General features: G+C 34.7%; 5 protein-coding genes across 5 annotated transcripts; all 5 read left to right on the forward strand.

The window, feature by feature from the left end:
* Positions 1-1809: 1809 nt before the first annotated feature.
* Positions 1810-5834, forward strand: LOC107958078 (ethylene-overproduction protein 1). Its single transcript, XM_016893744.2, has 4 exons — positions 1810-4359; positions 4434-4725; positions 4812-5121; positions 5249-5834. Exons 1-4 carry the CDS (start codon positions 2363-2365, stop codon positions 5473-5475), a joined length of 2826 nt encoding a protein of 941 aa, XP_016749233.2. The 5' UTR covers positions 1810-2362; the 3' UTR covers positions 5476-5834.
* Positions 5835-6211: 377 nt separating this feature from the next.
* LOC107960719 (uncharacterized) lies at positions 6212-6982 on the forward strand. Its single transcript, XM_016897013.2, has one exon. It carries the CDS (start codon positions 6212-6214, stop codon positions 6980-6982), a length of 771 nt encoding a protein of 256 aa, XP_016752502.1.
* A 1492-nt stretch (positions 6983-8474) lies between these two features.
* LOC107958079 (kinetochore protein SPC24 homolog) lies at positions 8475-10342 on the forward strand. Its single transcript, XM_016893745.2, has 5 exons — positions 8475-8897; positions 8999-9140; positions 9228-9329; positions 9813-9886; positions 9998-10342. The coding sequence occupies exons 1-5, from the start codon at positions 8720-8722 to the stop codon at positions 10105-10107; spliced, it is 606 nt and encodes a 201-aa protein (XP_016749234.1). The 5' UTR covers positions 8475-8719; the 3' UTR covers positions 10108-10342.
* Positions 10343-11524: 1182 nt separating this feature from the next.
* Positions 11525-14355, forward strand: LOC107958080 (protein TIC 56, chloroplastic). The gene is made up of 5 exons (XM_016893746.2): positions 11525-12391; positions 12593-12790; positions 13199-13481; positions 13596-13758; positions 13949-14355. The coding sequence occupies exons 1-5, from the start codon at positions 11692-11694 to the stop codon at positions 14132-14134; spliced, it is 1530 nt and encodes a 509-aa protein (XP_016749235.1). The 5' UTR covers positions 11525-11691; the 3' UTR covers positions 14135-14355.
* A 744-nt stretch (positions 14356-15099) lies between these two features.
* On the forward strand, positions 15100-17661 carry LOC107958081 (40S ribosomal protein S4-like). Its single transcript, XM_016893748.2, has 5 exons — positions 15100-15285; positions 15786-15863; positions 15975-16155; positions 16851-16948; positions 17080-17661. Exons 1-5 carry the CDS (start codon positions 15283-15285, stop codon positions 17506-17508), a joined length of 789 nt encoding a protein of 262 aa, XP_016749237.1. The 5' UTR covers positions 15100-15282; the 3' UTR covers positions 17509-17661.
* Positions 17662-19270: the final 1609 nt, after the last annotated feature.

Genomic DNA, 19270 nt, shown 5'->3' on the forward strand with positions numbered 1-19270 from the left:
GGTAGTGATTCACGTGAGAAGTACATCGTAATCTTCAATCAAACAAATCATTGATAACTAAAATGGTTGACTTGACTAATACGTTTTCAAATAAATTTGTTACTCAAATCAAAATAACTTGAAATGATAGGAAAAAAAACTTAAATCGAAATCAAAAATGACTTAAACACGAAACAACTTGAACAAGTAATTAAAAAAGAGTTGAACTCGTCAAAAAAAAGTTGGGTATAGTGATAAGACACATAACATTCTCATAAAAATTCGAACTTTGAAGACAATATCATTAAAAGAAACAAACTCAAACCTTAAACGTTAATCATAAAACAGACATGAAAACGAACTTATATTTTAATATAATTAACATTGAGCTTAAATTTGATGATAAATTTGGACCCACAGAGGCTGCCGATAGGCATAGGATGTTGGGCCTTAAATGGGATCTGGAACGCTTGGCCTACCTAAATTATAATTGCTTTGCTATCTATTATCGTCCATCACGCACTTCACTTTTCTCATTTCCTATTTTTACGCGCCTTTCTAGCATTTCAGTTTCACTCTTCACACTAAAGTGCGGGGTATTGGGAAAATGTTTTAATCATTATAAGGTTTAATTATGCCCCACTCCCTCTACTCTTCAATCTTTTAAATTTAATTCATTTGCTTTTAATTCCAAGTATTTAGTCCCTCCATTTGTTTGATTTAAATTTTATAGTCTAATATTTAAATTTAATAACAATCAATTATTAGTTTTAATAATTTGATTTTAATTTTTGAATAAAAAAAGTAGAGAGAATAAAATCCTTAAATTAACTCTCAAAATTTTCTTTGAGAATTGAATATATCACTCATTGCTCTGATCCAAAAGGGAGAATTTCAAGAGAAACCTTCTTTTTATAGATCAATCAACTATAGTAGCATTACTTATAAGATCATTTTAAAATACTTGTCGGTATGTTCACAACCTTATTAAATGATCTAATCGATATAATCGTCCTCCAAGGTTAACACAGTATTTTGATATTCGTACATTCGAATATGAAAGATGAAACTCAATTAATGTTGCTCGTGCTAACCATTAGGTCTAAGCATATACTGGGGCAACTGACAATGAAAATTGCGAATGCTCGGACTTTCCTTTATAGCTTAAAAGTATATAAACAAAAGTTGAGGTTGATCATTGTGGAGCTATTTCTAAATTGTTTCAATGATACTTGGAAAGAAATTTGGAAGCTTAATGCACCTAGCAAAATTAAGAATTTTCTTCTCTAAAGATTGTGTAATAATGCAATTCCTTCTAAGATTAAAATATTTTTGGGTGGTTTTTCTAGTGACCTTAGATGAAATATAATCAATCATACTAATTTCCAGGGGGCAAAAAGAAAAATAAGGATTAAATTGTAAAAGTCTAAATGTTATAAGGATTGGGTGGAAAATAGACTGTTGTATTCAATAATTCACGCGTTTAAAGATGAGTGGGGGAGGAGGTGGATTGCGATTTGCGAGAGATGCGGAGCATGAAAAATGACGGGATTGAAATAAAAATTAAAAATTAAAAAAATATAAAATAGGAGTTTTAAAAATTAATGAAGGGAAGATTATAGCAGAGATGGCGTGAAAGAAAGACAGGTAGGGCGCAACTTTAGCGGTTCTCCTCTTCCACACAGAACACAATTAGTAACATTCAATAATCCCCTGTTTCGGACATAGTTGGTTTCATGTTTTTTAACTTTTAATCTTTGACCAGACAAAACATGAAAAAATCAAAACACAGTTAAAATAAATAAATTGTTAAAAGATAAAATATAATAACAAATACAGCTCCCATCAAATTTGGAGAAAACAGAGAAAACCCAAAAAAAGAAAAATTGAATTATCAAATATAGAGGGTGATTCGAAGACAGAGAAACTTAAAATTTCATCAAAAGGGAAAAAGAAGAAGAAAAAAAAACAGGTAGACATAGAGAGAAAGAGAAAAAGAGAGAGTGGCCGTTTCAAGACAGCCACCCTCCACTTCTCAAAAAAAAAAAAAAAACAACAACAACAACAGCTTCTGGTTGACCGCTATCTGATTATTTTCTCATTTAGAAATCTCTTTCTTTCTTTTTCTCTTTTTAGAAAAAAAACAAAAACCCAGGGAAAGAAAAGAACTTTCTTTGTTAATACCCAATTGAGCTTGCGTTTACAATTGTGTTACCAGGTAAATTTGATTTCTTGTTCATTTTTTTTGAACACCCATTTCATTTGTATTTCTAGATCTTCGATTTTTGTGTGGTTTTTTGGGACCTGGTTGAATTTTTGGTGTTGGTGGTGTTGTTGTTGTTGTTATACCATTAGAGAATTCTTCCTTTTGATCTTGAAAAAGATGCAGCGTAATAAATTTACCACAATGCGTAGTTTAAAGGTTTTAGATAGATGTAAAGGCGCACAAGTTTATGCTCTTCACACCACCGGTGGCGGTGGTGGAGATGTCGGTGATAAACTTTATCATCAACTTCAAGACCATCTTAGTGTTAATCCGGTTCGGCCTATATCGATGCACAATTACCAGTCTTCTAATGTGCCCCTTGCTTATGTAAATGAAACCCTGCTTCCTTATGGTCTACCCGTCTCCGATCTCCTTGAACCCCAAATTGAATCATGCTTGAAATTCATTGATTTCATTGGAACACTAGCTGATTTGTACCGTAGGATTGAGAATTGTCCTCAATTTGAAAAAACTGGAATGTATTTGGAGCAATGTGCAATTTTTAAGGGCTTGTCTGATCCGAAGCTGTTCCGTCGGACCCTTCGAGCTGCTAGGCAGCATGCCGTCGATGTTCATTCCAAGGTTGTGTTAGCAGCTTGGTTGAGGTATGAGAGGAGGGAAGATGAGCTTAGAGGCACAAATTCAATGAATTGTTGCGGAAGAAACATCGAGTGCCCTAAGGCTACTTTGGTACCTGGTTACAACCCGGAATTTATTTACGATCCTTGTGTTTGTTCTAAGAATCCTCGAGGTGAAAGCGTGGATGATTATTCAATTGAGGACATGGAATGTTCTACTTCAGATGAATATAGGGATATGTCATTTTGTATCGGAGATAACGAGATTAGGTGTATACGGTATTGTATTGCTTCATTATCGACACCTTTTAGGGCAATGTTGTATGGTGGTTTCAGGGAATCTAGCAAAGAGAAGATAAACTTTACCCAGAATGGTATTTCAATAGAGTGTATGAAAGCTGCTGAATTATATAGTAGGATCAGAAGAGTAGATTCTTTCGATCCACGAATCATTTTGGAGCTTCTTACTTTCTCGAATAGGTTTTGTTGTGACGATTTGAAGTCGGCCTGTGATTCTTATTTAGCATCTTTGGTAAATGATGTGGAGAATGCACTATTGTTAATCGAGTATGGATTGGAGGAAAACGCGCATCTTCTTGTGGCAGCTTGCTTGCAGGTTTTCTTAAGGGAACTCCCAAACTCGATGCATAGTCCTAATGTGATGAAATATTTTTGTAGTCCAGAAGCAAAGGAACGATTGGCTCTAGTGGGGCATGCTTCCTTTTTGTTATATTTCTTCTTGAGCCAAATTGCAATGGAGGAAGACATGAAAGCTAACACTACCGTGATGCTTCTCGAGAGGTTGGCAGATTGTGCAACGGAAAGTTGGCAAAAGCAACTTGCGTATCACCAGTTAGGTGTTGCGATGTACGAGAGAAAAGAGTACAAAGATGCTCAAAGTTGGTTTGAGGAAGCTTATGAGTCTGGTCATATATATTCGAAAGTGGGTATAGCAAGGACCAAGTGCAAGCGTGGACACAAGTATTCAGCTTACAAGATGATTAGCTCACTCATTTCGGAATATAAACCAGTCGGGTGGATGCATCAAGAACGTTCTTTGTATTGTGATGGGAAGGAGAAGATGTCGGATCTAGAAATGGCTACGGAATTGGATCCGACACTTTGTTTTCCGTACAAGTATCGAGCTGTTTTGTTGTTGGAGACCAATAAGATTGGAGCAGCCATATCAGAAATCAGTAAAATTATCAGTTTCAAAGTATCTCCTGACTGCCTCGAGTTACGAGCTTGGATTTCGATTGCCATGGAGGATTATGAAAGAGCTCTTAGAGATGTTCGTGCACTTTTGACTTTAGAACCAAATTACATGATGTTTCACGGGAAAATGCATGGTGACCACTTGGTCGAGCTCCTACGTCCTTTTGTTCAGCAATGGAGTCAGGCTGACTGTTGGATGCAATTGTATGACCGGTGGTCTTCTGTTGACGATCTCGGTTCCCTAGCTGTTGTACACCATATGTTGGCTAATGACCCAGGAAAGAGCCTTCTATGGTTCAGACAGTCTCTCCTCCTTTTAAGGTAATATGGCAAACTCTTTCATCGGTCGAGAATAACATGTCTTTCTAAGTGTTTGCTGGTACTGAATGCTGTAGGTTAAATTGCCAAAAGGCTGCAATGCGTAGTCTACGGTTGGCTAGAAACCATTCTACCTCGGATCATGAAAGGCTCGTCTATGAAGGATGGATATTGTACGACACCGGCCACTGTGAAGAAGCACTAGCTAAAGCTGAGGAATCAATCTCCATCCAGAGATCATTTGAAGCTTTCTTCCTCAAAGCATATGCTTTAGCAGATACAAGTCTCGATCAAGAGTCCTCGGCATATGTTATCCAACTGCTTCTTGATGCTCTTAGATGCCCTTCGGATGGACTTCGGAAAGGACAAGTGAGTATTTTTGGACCAATTTTAACGCTTGTTAAATAATTACGATTAATTGGTTCTGTGTTCTGAGTGATTCCGGTTTACTGCAGGCACTGAATAATTTAGGTAGTGTGTATGTAGATTGTGAGAAATTAGATCTTGCTGCCGATTGTTACATGAATGCACTGAACATTAAGCATACACGAGCACATCAGGGTCTAGCACGTGTTTTTCATCTCAAAAATCAACGTAAAGCTGCGTATGATGAGATGACAAAGCTGATAGAGAAGGCACGTAGTAATGCTTCTGCTTACGAGAAGCGTTCAGAATATTCTGATCGGGACATGGCAAAGAGTGATCTCGCTATGGCTACTCAATTAGATCCCTTGAGGACATATCCATATAGATACAGAGCAGCAGGTAAATTCCTTCACCTCGGTTGCGTATAATTTAGGTTCGGAGTACAATAATTGCTCGTTATTTGTTCTTAACTGTTATTTCTGTTATTATAAAGTCGGTCCTGAACATGACGTTTCTGCCTTTGCAGTTCTAATGGACGATCACAAAGAAAATGAAGCTATTGCGGAGCTCACAAGAGCACTAGCTTTCAAGCCGGACCTGCAACTACTACATCTTCGAGCTGCTTTCCATGACTCGATGGGTGATTATGCATCTACTGTTAGAGACTGTGAAGCAGCCCTATGTCTTGAACCCAACCACGCCGATACTCTCGAGCTATATAATAAAGTTCGCGAGCTGGTCAAAGAGCAATAGTGAGAAAAATCAGATCCCCATAGACCATTTCCTCTCTTCATCGTCTGCCACGGGCAACCTGATTTTTGCCACCCTTTTTCCTTAAAAGGGGCACCATTATTTTTGGATATGTCCCCGGAAAATTCAGAAGCACCGCCATGGCGAAATGGGACCTTAGTGTTTGGTGTGATAGAAAAAAAAAGGAGAAAAGGGAAAAAAGTTTAATGGACATGGTTAGCTTGTAAATATTTATTTTCTGTATTAAGGATTGGACCAATATATATGTAAATCATCCAGGCATGTGACGAGATGCTTGTTACAGCCAAGAAAGAAGCATGTAAATGAAACTGCAGAAGCCAATCCAGTCTGGAGATTTTACACTCTTTTCGACCTTTAAAATTGTTCTTATTGTTTTTGGAGCTTTACATTTTAGTCCTTGGATAGTTTCCCCTTGAAATTCACCATGGTTTAACGTTGTGCCACATGGTTTTTAGATGATTCCAGGCTTCACTTTATGAAAAAATTCACCATGGAAAGGAAATGGACTTTTTCAATCCAACCTGTGATCATTATAAAGTGAAAATATCGGTTTTTAATACACTACACGAGATCCCCATAGTTTCAGTTGCTTCATCATTATTTCATACAACTACTCTATTTTATTTTATCATCTTTTTTTTCTTCACCTACTCTAATGAATCCTCCACTTGTAGAAGGATATTTCTCTCTATATGGGAGAAGGATTGAATGAAGCAAAATGGAAAGGAAACGCCCTAGGAAGTTGAATTTAAATGCACCACTCTTATCGACGAGACGACCGGCCAGTTGTCATGTTTTTGATCGTGAAGTTTCATGGAAAGATTCGAGTAACGGGATTCCGTTCTGCTGGGAACAAGCTCCTGGAAAACCGAAGGATTCGGAGAGAAGTAACAACGTTGATGAAGCCGAAACGCCTCGTCCTAAACCTCCGCCAGGTAGATGGCGTCCACCTAAAGAAGCAACAACTAGGGATTATCACGATGAAGGGTGCGATGCTGACGTGGACGATTACGACAACGACAAATATGATGTATTCTCTGATGCTATGGAAGTTTTGTCACTAACAGAAGCTATAGACATTGTTGAAAAAACAGAAGCTATAGAACATAGTGATTTAGATGGTTTCAACTTAGCGATGAGTTTAGAACACAGTGATTGTCCATCACCGAGTTTCATAATCGATCGGTTTCTCCCCGATGCTATAGCATTAGCCGCTTCATCGGCTATCAACATATCGAAAACGAAGCTTCCTTACATTTACTCGGATCAGTCTCAAGCTGTAATGAAACGAACATCATTGTCATCTCCAAAGGGTTGTGGGCTTGAAATGTTGTTGCCATGGCGGATGAAACGTAAGCTGTGTAGTGTAAGGAATCCCATTAAAGAAAGGTCAATTGCAACCAATGTTATGCCACCAAAAACTAGTACAAAGCAGAAGAAATTGGTTCCATCAATTGTAGCAGCTTCTGCAGAATGGAGATGTAAATAATAGAAGGTTTGTATGTATAGACATATAGTGCATGAGAGAAAAAAGGAATATTGTAGAATGATTTAGATGCTACTTTTGGGGATCTAATTTATATTTAATCATTATATGTACTCTCTTTTTTCTGAATAAATTTCTCAAATTTTAATATGTATCCATTTAAAGAATCTTGTAGAAATGCATGGTCTATAACATTATGAGATAATAGCAGCTCCATCCATGGAAGATGAATTCATGGAAAAAAAAGGGTGAACTACAAAAAATGCCACCCAATTATGCCTTTTGTTATATTTTGTTTATCTAACTATTAATTTTTTCAATTTAGTCACTAAATTTTTCAAAATATTTTAGTTACTCTCTCGTAGACCTATCCATTGGCCAAGTCATCGAAAAGTGAGAGAGTTTATGCAAAAACATGGGTCCAAAAAATGGACTTGGACAAAAAAATAAGGTTCATTTAGAAAAAGAGATTGAGCCTCGGGTAAGGCTTTTTTGGCCCAAGCTCAGCCCGGATTTGCAAAAAAAATTGATGTTTTCCCACTATTTTGTTGTTGTTTTCTCACTGTTTTACTGTCATTTCACTATTATGTTTCTATTATTTTATTATTATTGTTTGGATATTGTATAACTCTTAATTATTTAAATATAAAGATTTTTTTTAAGTATGTTTCAATTTATTGGGAAATATTTATGTTAATGTTTTTAGTGTATTATTTGCATTTTTTTAAAAATGTATATAAAAAATAATATAAAAAATTTAATACGGGCTAGGCTAGACCCAAATTTTAACATTTTTATTCCGGCTGGGCTTGGGCAAAAATTTAAGCCCATTTTTCAACTCTTGCTTATCAAACGGGCCTAAAATTTTGTCAAGACCCAGCCCATTGATAAGTTTACTCTCCTGTTAGTTGTCGTTAGATAAGTGACAAAAAGTTGACACAAGGTGAACTTTTTTTATTGAAATTATAAAAAATTGCAACATTATTAACTTTAAAAGAAGATATATTCAAAAAAAAATCATTTTGTTAATTATCAAGTCAAGCTCGAGTAGTTAAACAAACCAAATTTGAGCATCTTACAATTTGATTAGAGTAAATCACTAATGTTTTACATCAAATTATATTTTTACCTTTGTAAAAATTATTAAACCTTACTTAATTCAAGCATGCATGGAAATCAAGTAATCGGCTTAATCGAATAAGTTTGAGTAATTCGATTATATATCAAGTCGAGTTAAAATTTAGAAAATGGTGATTCAATTTAGATTAAGTCTTTGCTTAATTGGCCTCAGCATTATTATTAGTATAGAATGACAGGATTCAAATGCGGTAAAGTGTATTATCCTCCTAGGGGCAACTAATTGACGGTAACCAAATTGTTATCAATAATGTCCATGACCTAATTGTAAGAATTGGAATATCAGCGAGCGAAAAGTAAAGTTAAACAGTGATATGGGACTGCTTTTTGTAGTTTACCCCAAGATTAATCAACCAAATTTGAAAGCTTTTTCGAATTTTCCCTCTCAACTACTCTCTCTAAATCTCTCTTCTTCTTCAGCTGTTTGGCTCTTTTACTGTTCCTCATTAGATCCGATTTTTAATTTCAAAGGCCTTTCCTTTTCTCTTTTCCTTTTTGTGAAACGCTTGCAAAACTCTGCTTTTATCCACTCTTCTTCATTAATTTGTCTTTTTTTTGTGTGTGTGCTTAATCTTGAAGAAGGCATAAAACCCTAGAAAAAAAATGGGGGAATCCACGAGAATGATCGATGTGGAGAAGCTGATATCTTACAGTGACGATCTGGTGGAGGTATTGAAGGACAAAAGGGACATTAACAACTTGACGCAGTGTTTTCAGCACTTCAACGATCTCCGCTCGCATTGCGACGCTGATTCCAACGAGGTTCATCGATTGCTAAGAGGTATCTTTCCTTTTCTACTTATTCTTTTTTCCCCCAGAAATTAAAAGAAGAATTAAGAAAGTAAAGCAAAATCTTTTATTCTTTTTTGAAAAAAAATGCAGAATATGAAGAAAAGATAGAAGCTTGCAAGAAGAAAACAGAACAGGCAAAATTGGAGGTTGCTGATGGTGCTGAAATGGAGTATCTGCAGAAGGAATACCAAGAAGAGCTTGAAAAAGAACGTGGACTTGAAGAGGAGCTTAGATAAGTATATGACTTTTGATATATATATTTAATGTTTTGGTGTTATGGTGTTTGATTGATTTGTTAAATCTTCTTCTATAAGAACACAGCTGTTAGCAATGAGATAATTGAACTAGAGCGCCAGAGGGTTTCTATTGAAGAACGCAAGAAAAACCTAAGGAAATATGAGCAAGACAAACTCAAAGAACAGTAAGTATAGGAACTGATGTTTTTGTTAGCTTGAATGTGTTTTCTTGGACAAATAAGAGAAAGATCTTGACTTTGATTTCCATGTCTTTAACATTGGTTATCTGAAATAACATCTGTAGTATCTTGGGATTTGTCGGAACTGTTTTTCGAGGAACTTGAGATCTTTTGCTATGTTCATCATTTTCTTATTCAAGAATGTGTTGATAGCTACCATACTTGCCCAAGTTGTCTCTTGCTTGGTTGATGTCTTGAAAACGGGGGAAACTTGTTATGTGTCTCTAGGACAGCGAAGAAACTTTGATTTCCATGTATATGCTCATTGCTCACACCATTGCTTTCTGTTCTGTGTGTGGTTAACGGAGGTTGTCTTTTGCTATAATCAACAATATTTACTCATTGAAAAATGTGTTTTAATGGCTACTATACTTTCCCAACTTGTCTTTTGATGTGTTGATGTTCAGTGTTTGAAATTTGATCTTGCAGGAGGAAGCTTTCAATGTATGCTTCTATAACTAATATTATTCCAGACTTGGAAGACCAATCCAGAATCTCAGGCCGTATCCTTCTGATAAAATATTATTTCCCCCTTCATCTTGTTTTTTGTTTCACATTGAAAGTTGTTTGTATGTTGCTTTACAAGGATTCTCCTTGATTCAAATTCGTCACAGATATAGTAGATAGAGATAAAAAGGTGATAAAGAAGTTTGAATTCGATACATCAAAGATGACTGCTTTTGATGCCTGTGATAGCCTATGGAAGATGATAAATTCCCGATAGCCATTGCTTTATACTTTCTTTTGGTTGACATATGTAACAAAATATGTAATGCATGTGTTTCTAATGCTTCTATCCAAAACATTTTCTTTCCTAAATTTAGTTTGATCTTGTCGTGTACTAGATTTTGATTCTTAGATCCTTTCTTGTTTGACCAATGTATGTATGAGGTTCAACGCTGCCATTGCAGCCATTCTCTTGTTGAAGAAATGCACTAGTTTAAAAGGTTGTTTGTTAATAATGAATCAGGTTTTGTTGGCAACCCTGAACCTAATTTACTAAATATGTTTACTGGTGCCATTTTCACTTCAGCCTTTGCTCTACACAGATGGCTTATGCAGAGCGGTCAGTAGCAGCAGGTTGAAAGAGCCGCTGAGCATCAATATAGCGATGTGCAAGTAGCCATTCCTGAAACTCACACTGGGCAACATCCTTGAGGGCACCAGTCACTTTTGCAAGGCCAAAGTGGAAAGACTGTTACAGTTAAGAAACTAAGCCAGGCAAAAGGCCATCGAGAATTCATGGCTGAAATGGAAAACTTGAACAACAAAAGTATTGTTCCATTGCTTGGATACTGTTCTTTGGGTTGTTTCTCTTTGGTTGGGAAACAGCAATGGAGCTCTTGATGTCTTTGATTGGTCCAAATGCTTCAAAATTGCCATTGGTGCTGCTCAGGGACTAGAATTTCTTCACCATGCTTTCATTCCTCGTATCATCCTGAGAGATATCAAAGCCAGTAACATTTGACTTAGGCCTGTCAACCCGTATTCGAATCCAATTTGATGGTAAAAAGATCAATGATCTGAACCCATCCAATCAAACTCAAACTAATTAACCTGAACAAAGAATGAATAAAACTTAAAATAAACTGAAATAACTCAAATGTGTTGTTTATGTTATGGTTGTCGATATGACATTTTTTTTATATGAACGTACTTGAGAGGTTCCTTTAATCAAATTAGTCCCTCTACTATTAAATTGATCAATTTAGCCCTTGTACTATTAAAAAGAACTAAATAAAGTCAAATTGGGATAAAGTTAACATTTATTGTATAAAAAATGACTATATTATTTAACAAGAGTCAATATTTTTAAAGTTTTAATAGTTCTGTAAATGAAATAAATTGAATTGCAATTGAAAAAAATTCAAGACATTCTTTATACAATAAATGTTAATTTTGTTACAATTTAGATTTATTTAATTCTTTATAATAGTATAGAGATTAAATTGATTCGTAGACTAATTTAATCCAATTCTTATAATATAGGGACCTTCCAAGTACTTTAACACTTTTATTTTTATTTTTATGTGTAGACAGATTACTGATATTTTGGGTCAAATCAGAATCCAACCCACAAAATTTTTTTAGCCTAAAAGCTTTATTATTGAAGCCCAAAAGCTTAATGGATAAAGTACACTCTTCACTCTCTCTCCTTTTCACGTGATTCTGGAAAACACACTCAAACTCGTTAGCTCCTCCAAGTTTCTACATGTACTTGTACAGTCACTCTTGAACTTCATCAATATCATAAAACCCCCTGTATGGGAAAGTAAAAACGTTCTCAAAAAGCTGTTACCTTTTCCCAATGGCTTCAATCAAATTCGATCCCTTCGAAAGCTGGTTCAGGAAACCTCAAAACCCAATCCAACCCATCAACCTTCTCTCACTCACTCAATCATTCCTCCCCACAACATCCTCAAACTCTCCGAATTTCGCTTCTATAAGCTCTTCCGGTCTCTTCAGAAAAAAACCCAAGAAACCTGACCCGGATTCCGACAAGCCCGGGCCTTACAAGCAGATGGTGGACCAGTTCTTTTGGGAATGTGAGAACCTCCCAGATTACAGACACACGCCTGAAGTCGAAAAAATTTTGAATGAAGACCCTTTTTTCGAGAACAAAGAGAACCCAACCGAGGAGGAAATTAAAGAGAATGAAAAGTGGTGGCAAGACTTTAGAGCAAGTCCTGTGGTTCAGTTTTTGGCAAGAGCTGAGGAAATTGCTGATGAAATCAATAGGATAGAGCTTAAAGAAAATGAAGAACCGTTTAGAAAGGAAGATAAGAAGCTGTGGCAAGCTGTTCCGCATGTGATTGGTTTGGACGGCCGGCCTATGCCTCGAAAAGCTATCAAAACCAGGGAAGAGATTGATGATAAGTTCTGGGATTTCACTAAGCAGTTCTTTTTTGGTCTCTGGGGTTTTCGCCAGAGGCCTTATCCACCAGGTCGACCCATTGATGTTGCTCAAGCTATCGGGTATAAGCGGCTCGAGAAACGTTACTATGACTGTAAGTTTGGTTCTTTTAATGGATACTTGGAGCATGTTCCTTGTTCATGCATTAGTTTCGATATTGTGTTTTCATGGTGTATGAATCATTTTGGTTTGCAACTCCTAGTGTTAGCTTAATGCCAGAGTTAAACTCAAAGCTACTCCTTCTGAATTAATTTTATTATGAAAATGATTCAGTCATAGTCATTTATTGATGCAGTTATCATGAGGAGTGGAGGCTGGTACTATAAAGATCGTTTGGGCCGTACCCGAGGTCCTTGTGAGTTAATAACCCTGAAAACAGCTTGGGGTGGTGGGATTATTGATAAACACACTTTTATTTGGGGAGAGGATATGGATGAATGGGCACCAATTCATATGGTTTATGGCTTGGAACCTGCAATAGCCACTTGGGAAGGTTTGTTTCTTGTCCTTTTGATTTATTTTCATTTACATCCGTTTATGGTAAGTGGAAAAAGGACTCCAAAGGTATACGTTGAGAAAATCCCATTTCTTGGTTTCAGCATCGTCCGATGGGTATCACCTAATTGGCATTGGGTTGGTGCTCTTTCTATGTAATAGAAAAATGCAGTAATGTTTATCAAACTTGAATACAACTTTTGATGGACTAGATTTCATGTGTATAATATCGACCACATAATTAGGTGATTTTCATGGGGATCTAGAAAACGATGAAATGTGCATGAAATGCACCTGGCTTAGATGCATATTGTTTGCTATGGTGACCATTTTCTTACACGGTTGTATTAAATTAGAAGAAAACTTATTATATATTGATTTGCTCTTATTATATATTGGTGGTCAGTTAGGCTAGGTGCGGCAGCAACAGCTTTCCTTCATAAACTTCAGAAAGGTATACCTCCCTGGGTTCCCCTTAAAGGGCACGAGGAGAAAACTTATAAACAGCTTCAAGAAGAAGCGATAGAGAGCAAAAGACGTGATTTGGCTGTCCTAAAAGCTAATGATGGCATATGGCCCGGAGTTAGAATTCCTAGCCATGCTCTATTTCTTTGGGCTAGCGGCTCTGAAATGACAACTCTTTTGGAATCTGATCATATGCCAAACAAATACATTTCAAAAGATCTTCGGTATGGTTTCTCTTCATCTAAGTTCTAACCATCTTTATCTGGTTTCAAGTTCGAAGATACTCGTACTTCATATTGCTAAAATTGTTAAATATTTTTGTTGCTTCTGTGACTCAGGCGCAAATTGGCCAAAGTTATCCCCGGATTAAGGCCGTGGGAGGTTTTAAGTGTTGAGCAAGCAATGGATGATATCACATATAGCGGAGAGTGGTATCGTGAACCTCTTGGTACCTACACAACCGGTCCCCCTTACATTAGACATTGGAACAAGGATGTCAAGGTAGGGTTCTAGGAAATGTTAGTTGAAATAACATATAACAATGGTTTTCAAAATCTTTGCCTAGTAGACTAACAATTGTAGTAGCTTCAAACTGTTCCAATGATCTTTAATATGGTGCCTTGTTTTTCAAGAATGAGTCAAATTAGTCCACAAGCTCATGTTTATAATCTTTGTGTTGTCACACTTTCAGAGAATATTCCGAATCTTTTATAACCTTAGCAGCCAAGTGTATAACAAATTGGAGAGGACAATTCCCGGTTTCAATGCAATAATGGAGAAAGTACAGGCTGATGCTAATGCAAGGGAGAGAAGACGGAAGGAGAAAAGGGAAGCACAAAAGAAAGTCGAGGATGCAGCCATATATAATCCAAGATAAGCAATACACCATCGGCTGTATGTACATATTTGAAACAAGATGGTTTTTCTTTCTTGTAGAAAGGGTACACATGTTTTGTCGATGCATCAATGTCGAGATACCGATGAATCGAAGTTGTGTTTTAGTATGTTTGCTTCGTTGTAGTGCTTTGTTTCTTGTTGAAGAATGATGCACGATATTTCTTCCGGATAGGAGTATAGAATTAATTTATTGCTGCCAAATTATCATAATTCTAATAGTTAAAATAAGGTGACGGAGATTGAGGCGTGGACCAGGTCACTCTCTCGGGATGATATGCGGCCGTCACTCTCTCGGGATGATATGCGGCCTCTCAGTGATAATAACCGATGCAAAGATGGTTTTATTGCATGCCATCCCAGGATACAAGAAGTCAAGTCACCCACTGTACACCTTGCAAACCTGCACAAGTTAAAAGGTAGAAGCTCCACCAAAAACAACACTTTCTTCACCCAATTAATTAAAGCTCATTGAAGGCAGGCTTATTTTTATTTAAATAATGGAGTTGTTAAAGTACTTTTTTATAAAAAAAAGTTTGTTTAGTGAGCTGTAAGTGACAATTTTACGTTTAATGTTGAAGATTAGAGAAGAAAATTATTTGAATTTTGATTCGTAGATTAATGACGTTCAAAGTTATTTCATAAAAAAATTGAGCTGTAGAAGATAAGGAGAATGGGGGGTTTTTAATTAGTATAAACAATGCGAACAAAAAATTTTATACAACAACAATTTTAATAACCTAGTAATTTAAAAAAAAAATTAAATTGTTTAATGATTATTTTGTAAATTTTCAAGTTGAGTGATCAAAATGTAAACATAGTAATAGTTTAGTGATCTTAAGTGTAATTTACCCTTATAAAAATGATAGACGAAGGCCAAAAACCCACTTCAAGGAGACTTACCAATTTCTGGGCTATAAAGCCCATAAATTTCATTAATGGTGGATGCAACTTAGTCCAATTCATATATGGATCTCAAACCCTAAAATGCCCTCATCAAATTTAGACTAGTATAGATAGATAGGCGTTATTAGGGTTTTCGTGAGCCCCTCCCATCATCTTCTTCCACTTGAGTAGCCGTCTCTCGCAACAAAACCAGTCCTTGAGCTAACACAGCCGCGTTTCACCAGGATGGTCAGTTTCTGCTTTACTCTTTCATTCTTTGATAAATTATCATTTATATTTCATTGCTTTATCTTTGCCACTCTCATTTTGATGGTTCTGTGAGCTTCATGGATCTTTTGTTGTTTGCTTTTGGTAAATGAAATAGGTTGCTCCATGTTAACTTGCTGAATCACTGAACTAGTGAAGTTGTTTTTCTTGAAAATCTCGATTAATTGATTTAGAATCTTTTATGTTATCTGGGTTTCGTGATTTCCATTATCCATAATAGGATCTGGGTTTTGATTCTAACGATCTAATTCTTCATTTAAGATATATTTGATATAAAATGGGAATTTATTGATTACACATTTGCTTGTAACTCTGCTTTTGTAGCTTAACCATATTTTTTAATTTGTATTTTGAACTGTTGGTCACTGCTTTTGGTTTAAATTTGCCTTCCATTAAAATCTTCTGCAAAAAAAAGTTTTCAATTTTATTAAAACTATATTTCTGTTTATGTTGTATTGCAGGCTAGAGGGTTGAAGAAACATTTGAAGAGGCTTAATGCCCCTAGGCATTGGATGCTTGACAAGCTTGGTGGTGCTTTTGTATGTTATCATCTTTGATCAATTCACTTCCGTATTGGTTTATCGGTGTCCTTTATTCTTTCAGCTCTCTTTTTTGTACTTAGTTTTAATTTTGTTTTTGATTGTATGCAGGCTCCCAAGCCATCATCTGGTCCTCACAAGTCTAGGGAATGCTTGCCATTGATCCTCATTCTGCGAAACAGATTGAAGTATGCTCTGACCTATAGAGAAGTCATTGCTATTCTCATGCAGAGGCATGTTATGGTAGATGGGAAGGTTAGAACTGATAAGACCTACCCTGCTGGTTTCATGGGTATGTTTACTTTCCTTGACTGTTTTTTGTTCCCAATTATGAAGACTGTTATTTGGTTTGGTTTCTTTGATTTTCACATGGCAAGAGGATCCTATGTTCATATATTTGTGTGCACTTGCCTGGTTTATTGACACATCAATTATGAGCTAGTTTCTCATTGCTTTTGACAAGTGCTGTGAAAGTGCTTATGAAAAGCTTGGTTTAAAATTCAAGTGTTTAGTATTGCTCTCGAAAAGCGCTTTGAGAAATAAAATGTCCATTTTAGACATGATGTTGTGAAGTAAAAAATATGCATTTAAATAATGCTCAAATTCGATAATATTATGATATTTTAGTAAAAATATAAAAAATAATTTATTTTAACTCATTATTAATATTTTAATATATGAAATCTAAATTTTAAATTTTGTAAGTAATTAATATTAATTATTTGTAAAATTTAATTTGAATACATAATTGTATATTTTAATAATAATTAAAATATAACCATTATAAAGTTAAATATATAATTTTGAAAAGCAATTTTGAAAAGCAATGAGAAACAAATCCTATTAGTTCATTGGCATATGGTGTTGGGTTCTTGGCGTGTTCCTAGATTAGCTTTTCATGCTCCCTTTTCTGGATTTCGGCTTTTTTCTCTCTGCGTTTTCAAGATTAATCTATTCAATTCTTATGTAATTTTATCTTTCTCCCAGATGTTGTTTCCATTCCTAAAACAAATGAGGACTTCCGTCTCCTTTACGACACTAAAGGACGTTTCCGTCTCCATGCTATCACTGGCGATGAAACCAAGGTTTGAATACATTAATATAAAGCTTTTAGACTTATTATCTTGTTATTACATTAAAATTAGAGCATTTGAGTTTTTTCTACTTTCGTCATCCTGTTAGGTATAAACATATTGTTCTTATTTTCTATCTGCAGTTTAAGCTTTGCAAGGTTCGATCTGTCCAATTTGGCCAGAAGGGCATTCCATACCTGAGCACATACGACGGGCGTACTATTCGCTACCCAGACCCCTTGATCAAGGCAAATGACACCATTAAGCTGGACCTTGAGAGCAACAAGATTGTCGATTTCATCAAGTTTGACGTTGGGAATGTTGTCATGGTCACCGGAGGAAGGAATAGAGGTCGTGTTGGAGTAATTAAAAACAGGGAGAAGCATAAGGGTAGCTTTGAGACCATTCATGTTCAAGATGCTGCTGGGCACGAATTTGCAACTCGTCTCGGTAATGTCTTCACAATCGGAAAAGGAACGAAGCCATGGGTGTCGCTTCCCAAGGGCAAAGGTATCAAGTTATCCATCATCGAGGAAGCTCGGAAGAGGCTTGCAGCCCAAAATGCAGCATAAACTTTAGCATGAGATATCCAGATATGTCTTGTTTTCACCTGAAGAGTAAAATTTTGAGAACTAATTTCTTCTTGCAGTTTAAAGTGTTTGTGTTGTGGGGGATGTCATTGACTTTTATTTTATAGAATATTTTGATGTTTTCTTGATTATCAACCCTGCTGTTTTCAAACTAATCTTTGTATGCTTTTTGCTTAAACTAATATTTTATTTATGTTTAATATAATGCCCCTAAAAGCATTGAAAGAAAATACAACCACCCATTTAATCCATCACCTCTGTCCCTAACAATTTTTTTATAAATTGTCCCTTCTTTGGTAGTGTAGGGTAGGGTAGGTAAGGATACATGGGAAATGTAAAGTCATGAATATTTTGGACCACTCTGTTTGTTGTTTACGTCTAGAAGATTTTATAAAAAATATTTTTTTTTATATTTTTTTATGTTTGTTTTATGAAAAATAATTTTATTAAAAGAAAATAATTTATAAGTTAACGTAAAATAAATTAGTTTTACTCCGAAATGATTTACCTTTTGAAAAGGTAAATTATTTTATGAAAAATAACTTATTTATAGGTAATTTTATTTTTATATAAAAATTAATTTAAATTTAATTTAATATTATTATATTGATAATAAATTTTATTTTTATTTTTAAAATATTTAAAATATTAATATAAAATATTGTATTTTTTAATATTACTAGTCAAATATTAAATTATTAATATAATTAATATAATTTATTATTTTAAAAATTATTTAATATTTTAATTTTATTTTAATAATAAATATTTATTACAATTATAAATATATTAATAATAAATGTTTTGTAATATAAAGGTTAAAATATGTCATAAGTCTGTGTACTCTTTATGAATTTGTAATTTAGTCTCTGTACTTTTCTTCAAAAATTTAGTCCTACTTTTCAAATCTAAAAATTAAGTCCAATTGTTGACATTGTTAAAATTTTTTTGTCAATTTTGTTGATGTTATATTTTTAAATAAAAATACTCACTTGATAGTGATGTAACTAAAAAATGGTGCTATAATGAACTTGAATTTAACAAATTATTTTTAATATATGCAAAAACAATGTAAAATATAAATTTATAGATATAAAATATTTTTAATATTTTTAAAAAACATGTAAAATAATAGAAAATATTTTACACAGATTCATCTAAACACCAGAAAATATTAACTTTTCCAAGAAAGAAAGTTATTTTCTGAAAATAATTTTTAGTGAAATAAACAGACTCTAAGTTTAAACTTGACTCGAAATTCAATTTAAGTTCAATCAAATAATATCATAAAAGTTTGAGCCTGATTCAAAGTAAAATTAAAATTATTCGAGCTCATTTATGTTATGATTTATTTACTTAGTTTTAAGTATATATATATATTAAGAGTAAAGTAGTAATTTAATATTGAATATATTATTGATAAAAAAAAAACTTCAATTAATCTCACGAAAGGTATAAAAGTACTTATTTAATAACTCAAGTTGCTAGCTGAGAGGAAATTTCTTGTTGACCCTAAGGACATTATTATGGGTGACTGCAAACAAAGAAGGATTTTCTCGTACGAGCATAACAGAGCATTTGCAGCCACAAGTTTTACAACATTCTACTTGGGTTATAACACACTCTCACAGCTTTAGTCCCTTTCCCCAAATCTTGTCTCAAAGCTTTAGTCCTTTTCACCCAAATCTTGGCAAAAGATATATATTATAGCATTAATTACATTAATAGTGACCAATTATAAAAA

The sequence above is a fragment of the Gossypium hirsutum genome, chromosome A01 (assembly GCF_007990345.1).
Source record: "Gossypium hirsutum isolate 1008001.06 chromosome A01, Gossypium_hirsutum_v2.1, whole genome shotgun sequence".
Classification (NCBI taxonomy): Eukaryota; Viridiplantae; Streptophyta; class Magnoliopsida; order Malvales; family Malvaceae; genus Gossypium; species Gossypium hirsutum.

Bases quoted from the DNA above. Each gene is read 5' to 3' on its own strand.
- LOC107960719 (XM_016897013.2), top strand. From the start codon at position 6,212: ATGGAAAGGAAACGCCCTAGGAAGTTGAATTTAAATGCACCACTCTTA.
- LOC107958078 (XM_016893744.2), top strand. From the start codon at position 2,363: ATGCAGCGTAATAAATTTACCACAATGCGTAGTTTAAAGGTTTTAGAT. The intron at 4,726-4,811 runs GTGAGTATTTTT...GGTTTACTGCAG, and splicing joins ATGGACTTCGGAAAGGACAA to GCACTGAATAATTTAGGTAG. The intron at 5,122-5,248 runs GTAAATTCCTTC...CTGCCTTTGCAG, and splicing joins ATATAGATACAGAGCAGCAG to TTCTAATGGACGATCACAAA.
- LOC107958081 (XM_016893748.2), top strand. The intron at 15,864-15,974 runs GTATGTTATCAT...GATTGTATGCAG, and splicing joins ACAAGCTTGGTGGTGCTTTT to GCTCCCAAGCCATCATCTGG. The intron at 16,156-16,850 runs GTATGTTTACTT...TCTTTCTCCCAG, and splicing joins CTACCCTGCTGGTTTCATGG to ATGTTGTTTCCATTCCTAAA.
- LOC107958080 (XM_016893746.2), top strand. From the start codon at position 11,692: ATGGCTTCAATCAAATTCGATCCCTTCGAAAGCTGGTTCAGGAAACCT. The intron at 12,791-13,198 runs GTTTGTTTCTTG...ATTGGTGGTCAG, and splicing joins TGCAATAGCCACTTGGGAAG to TTAGGCTAGGTGCGGCAGCA. The intron at 13,759-13,948 runs GTAGGGTTCTAG...TCACACTTTCAG, and splicing joins ATTGGAACAAGGATGTCAAG to AGAATATTCCGAATCTTTTA.
- LOC107958079 (XM_016893745.2), top strand. From the start codon at position 8,720: ATGGGGGAATCCACGAGAATGATCGATGTGGAGAAGCTGATATCTTAC. The intron at 9,141-9,227 runs ATAAGTATATGA...CTATAAGAACAC, and splicing joins GGACTTGAAGAGGAGCTTAG to AGCTGTTAGCAATGAGATAA. The intron at 9,887-9,997 runs GTATCCTTCTGA...AATTCGTCACAG, and splicing joins CCAATCCAGAATCTCAGGCC to ATATAGTAGATAGAGATAAA.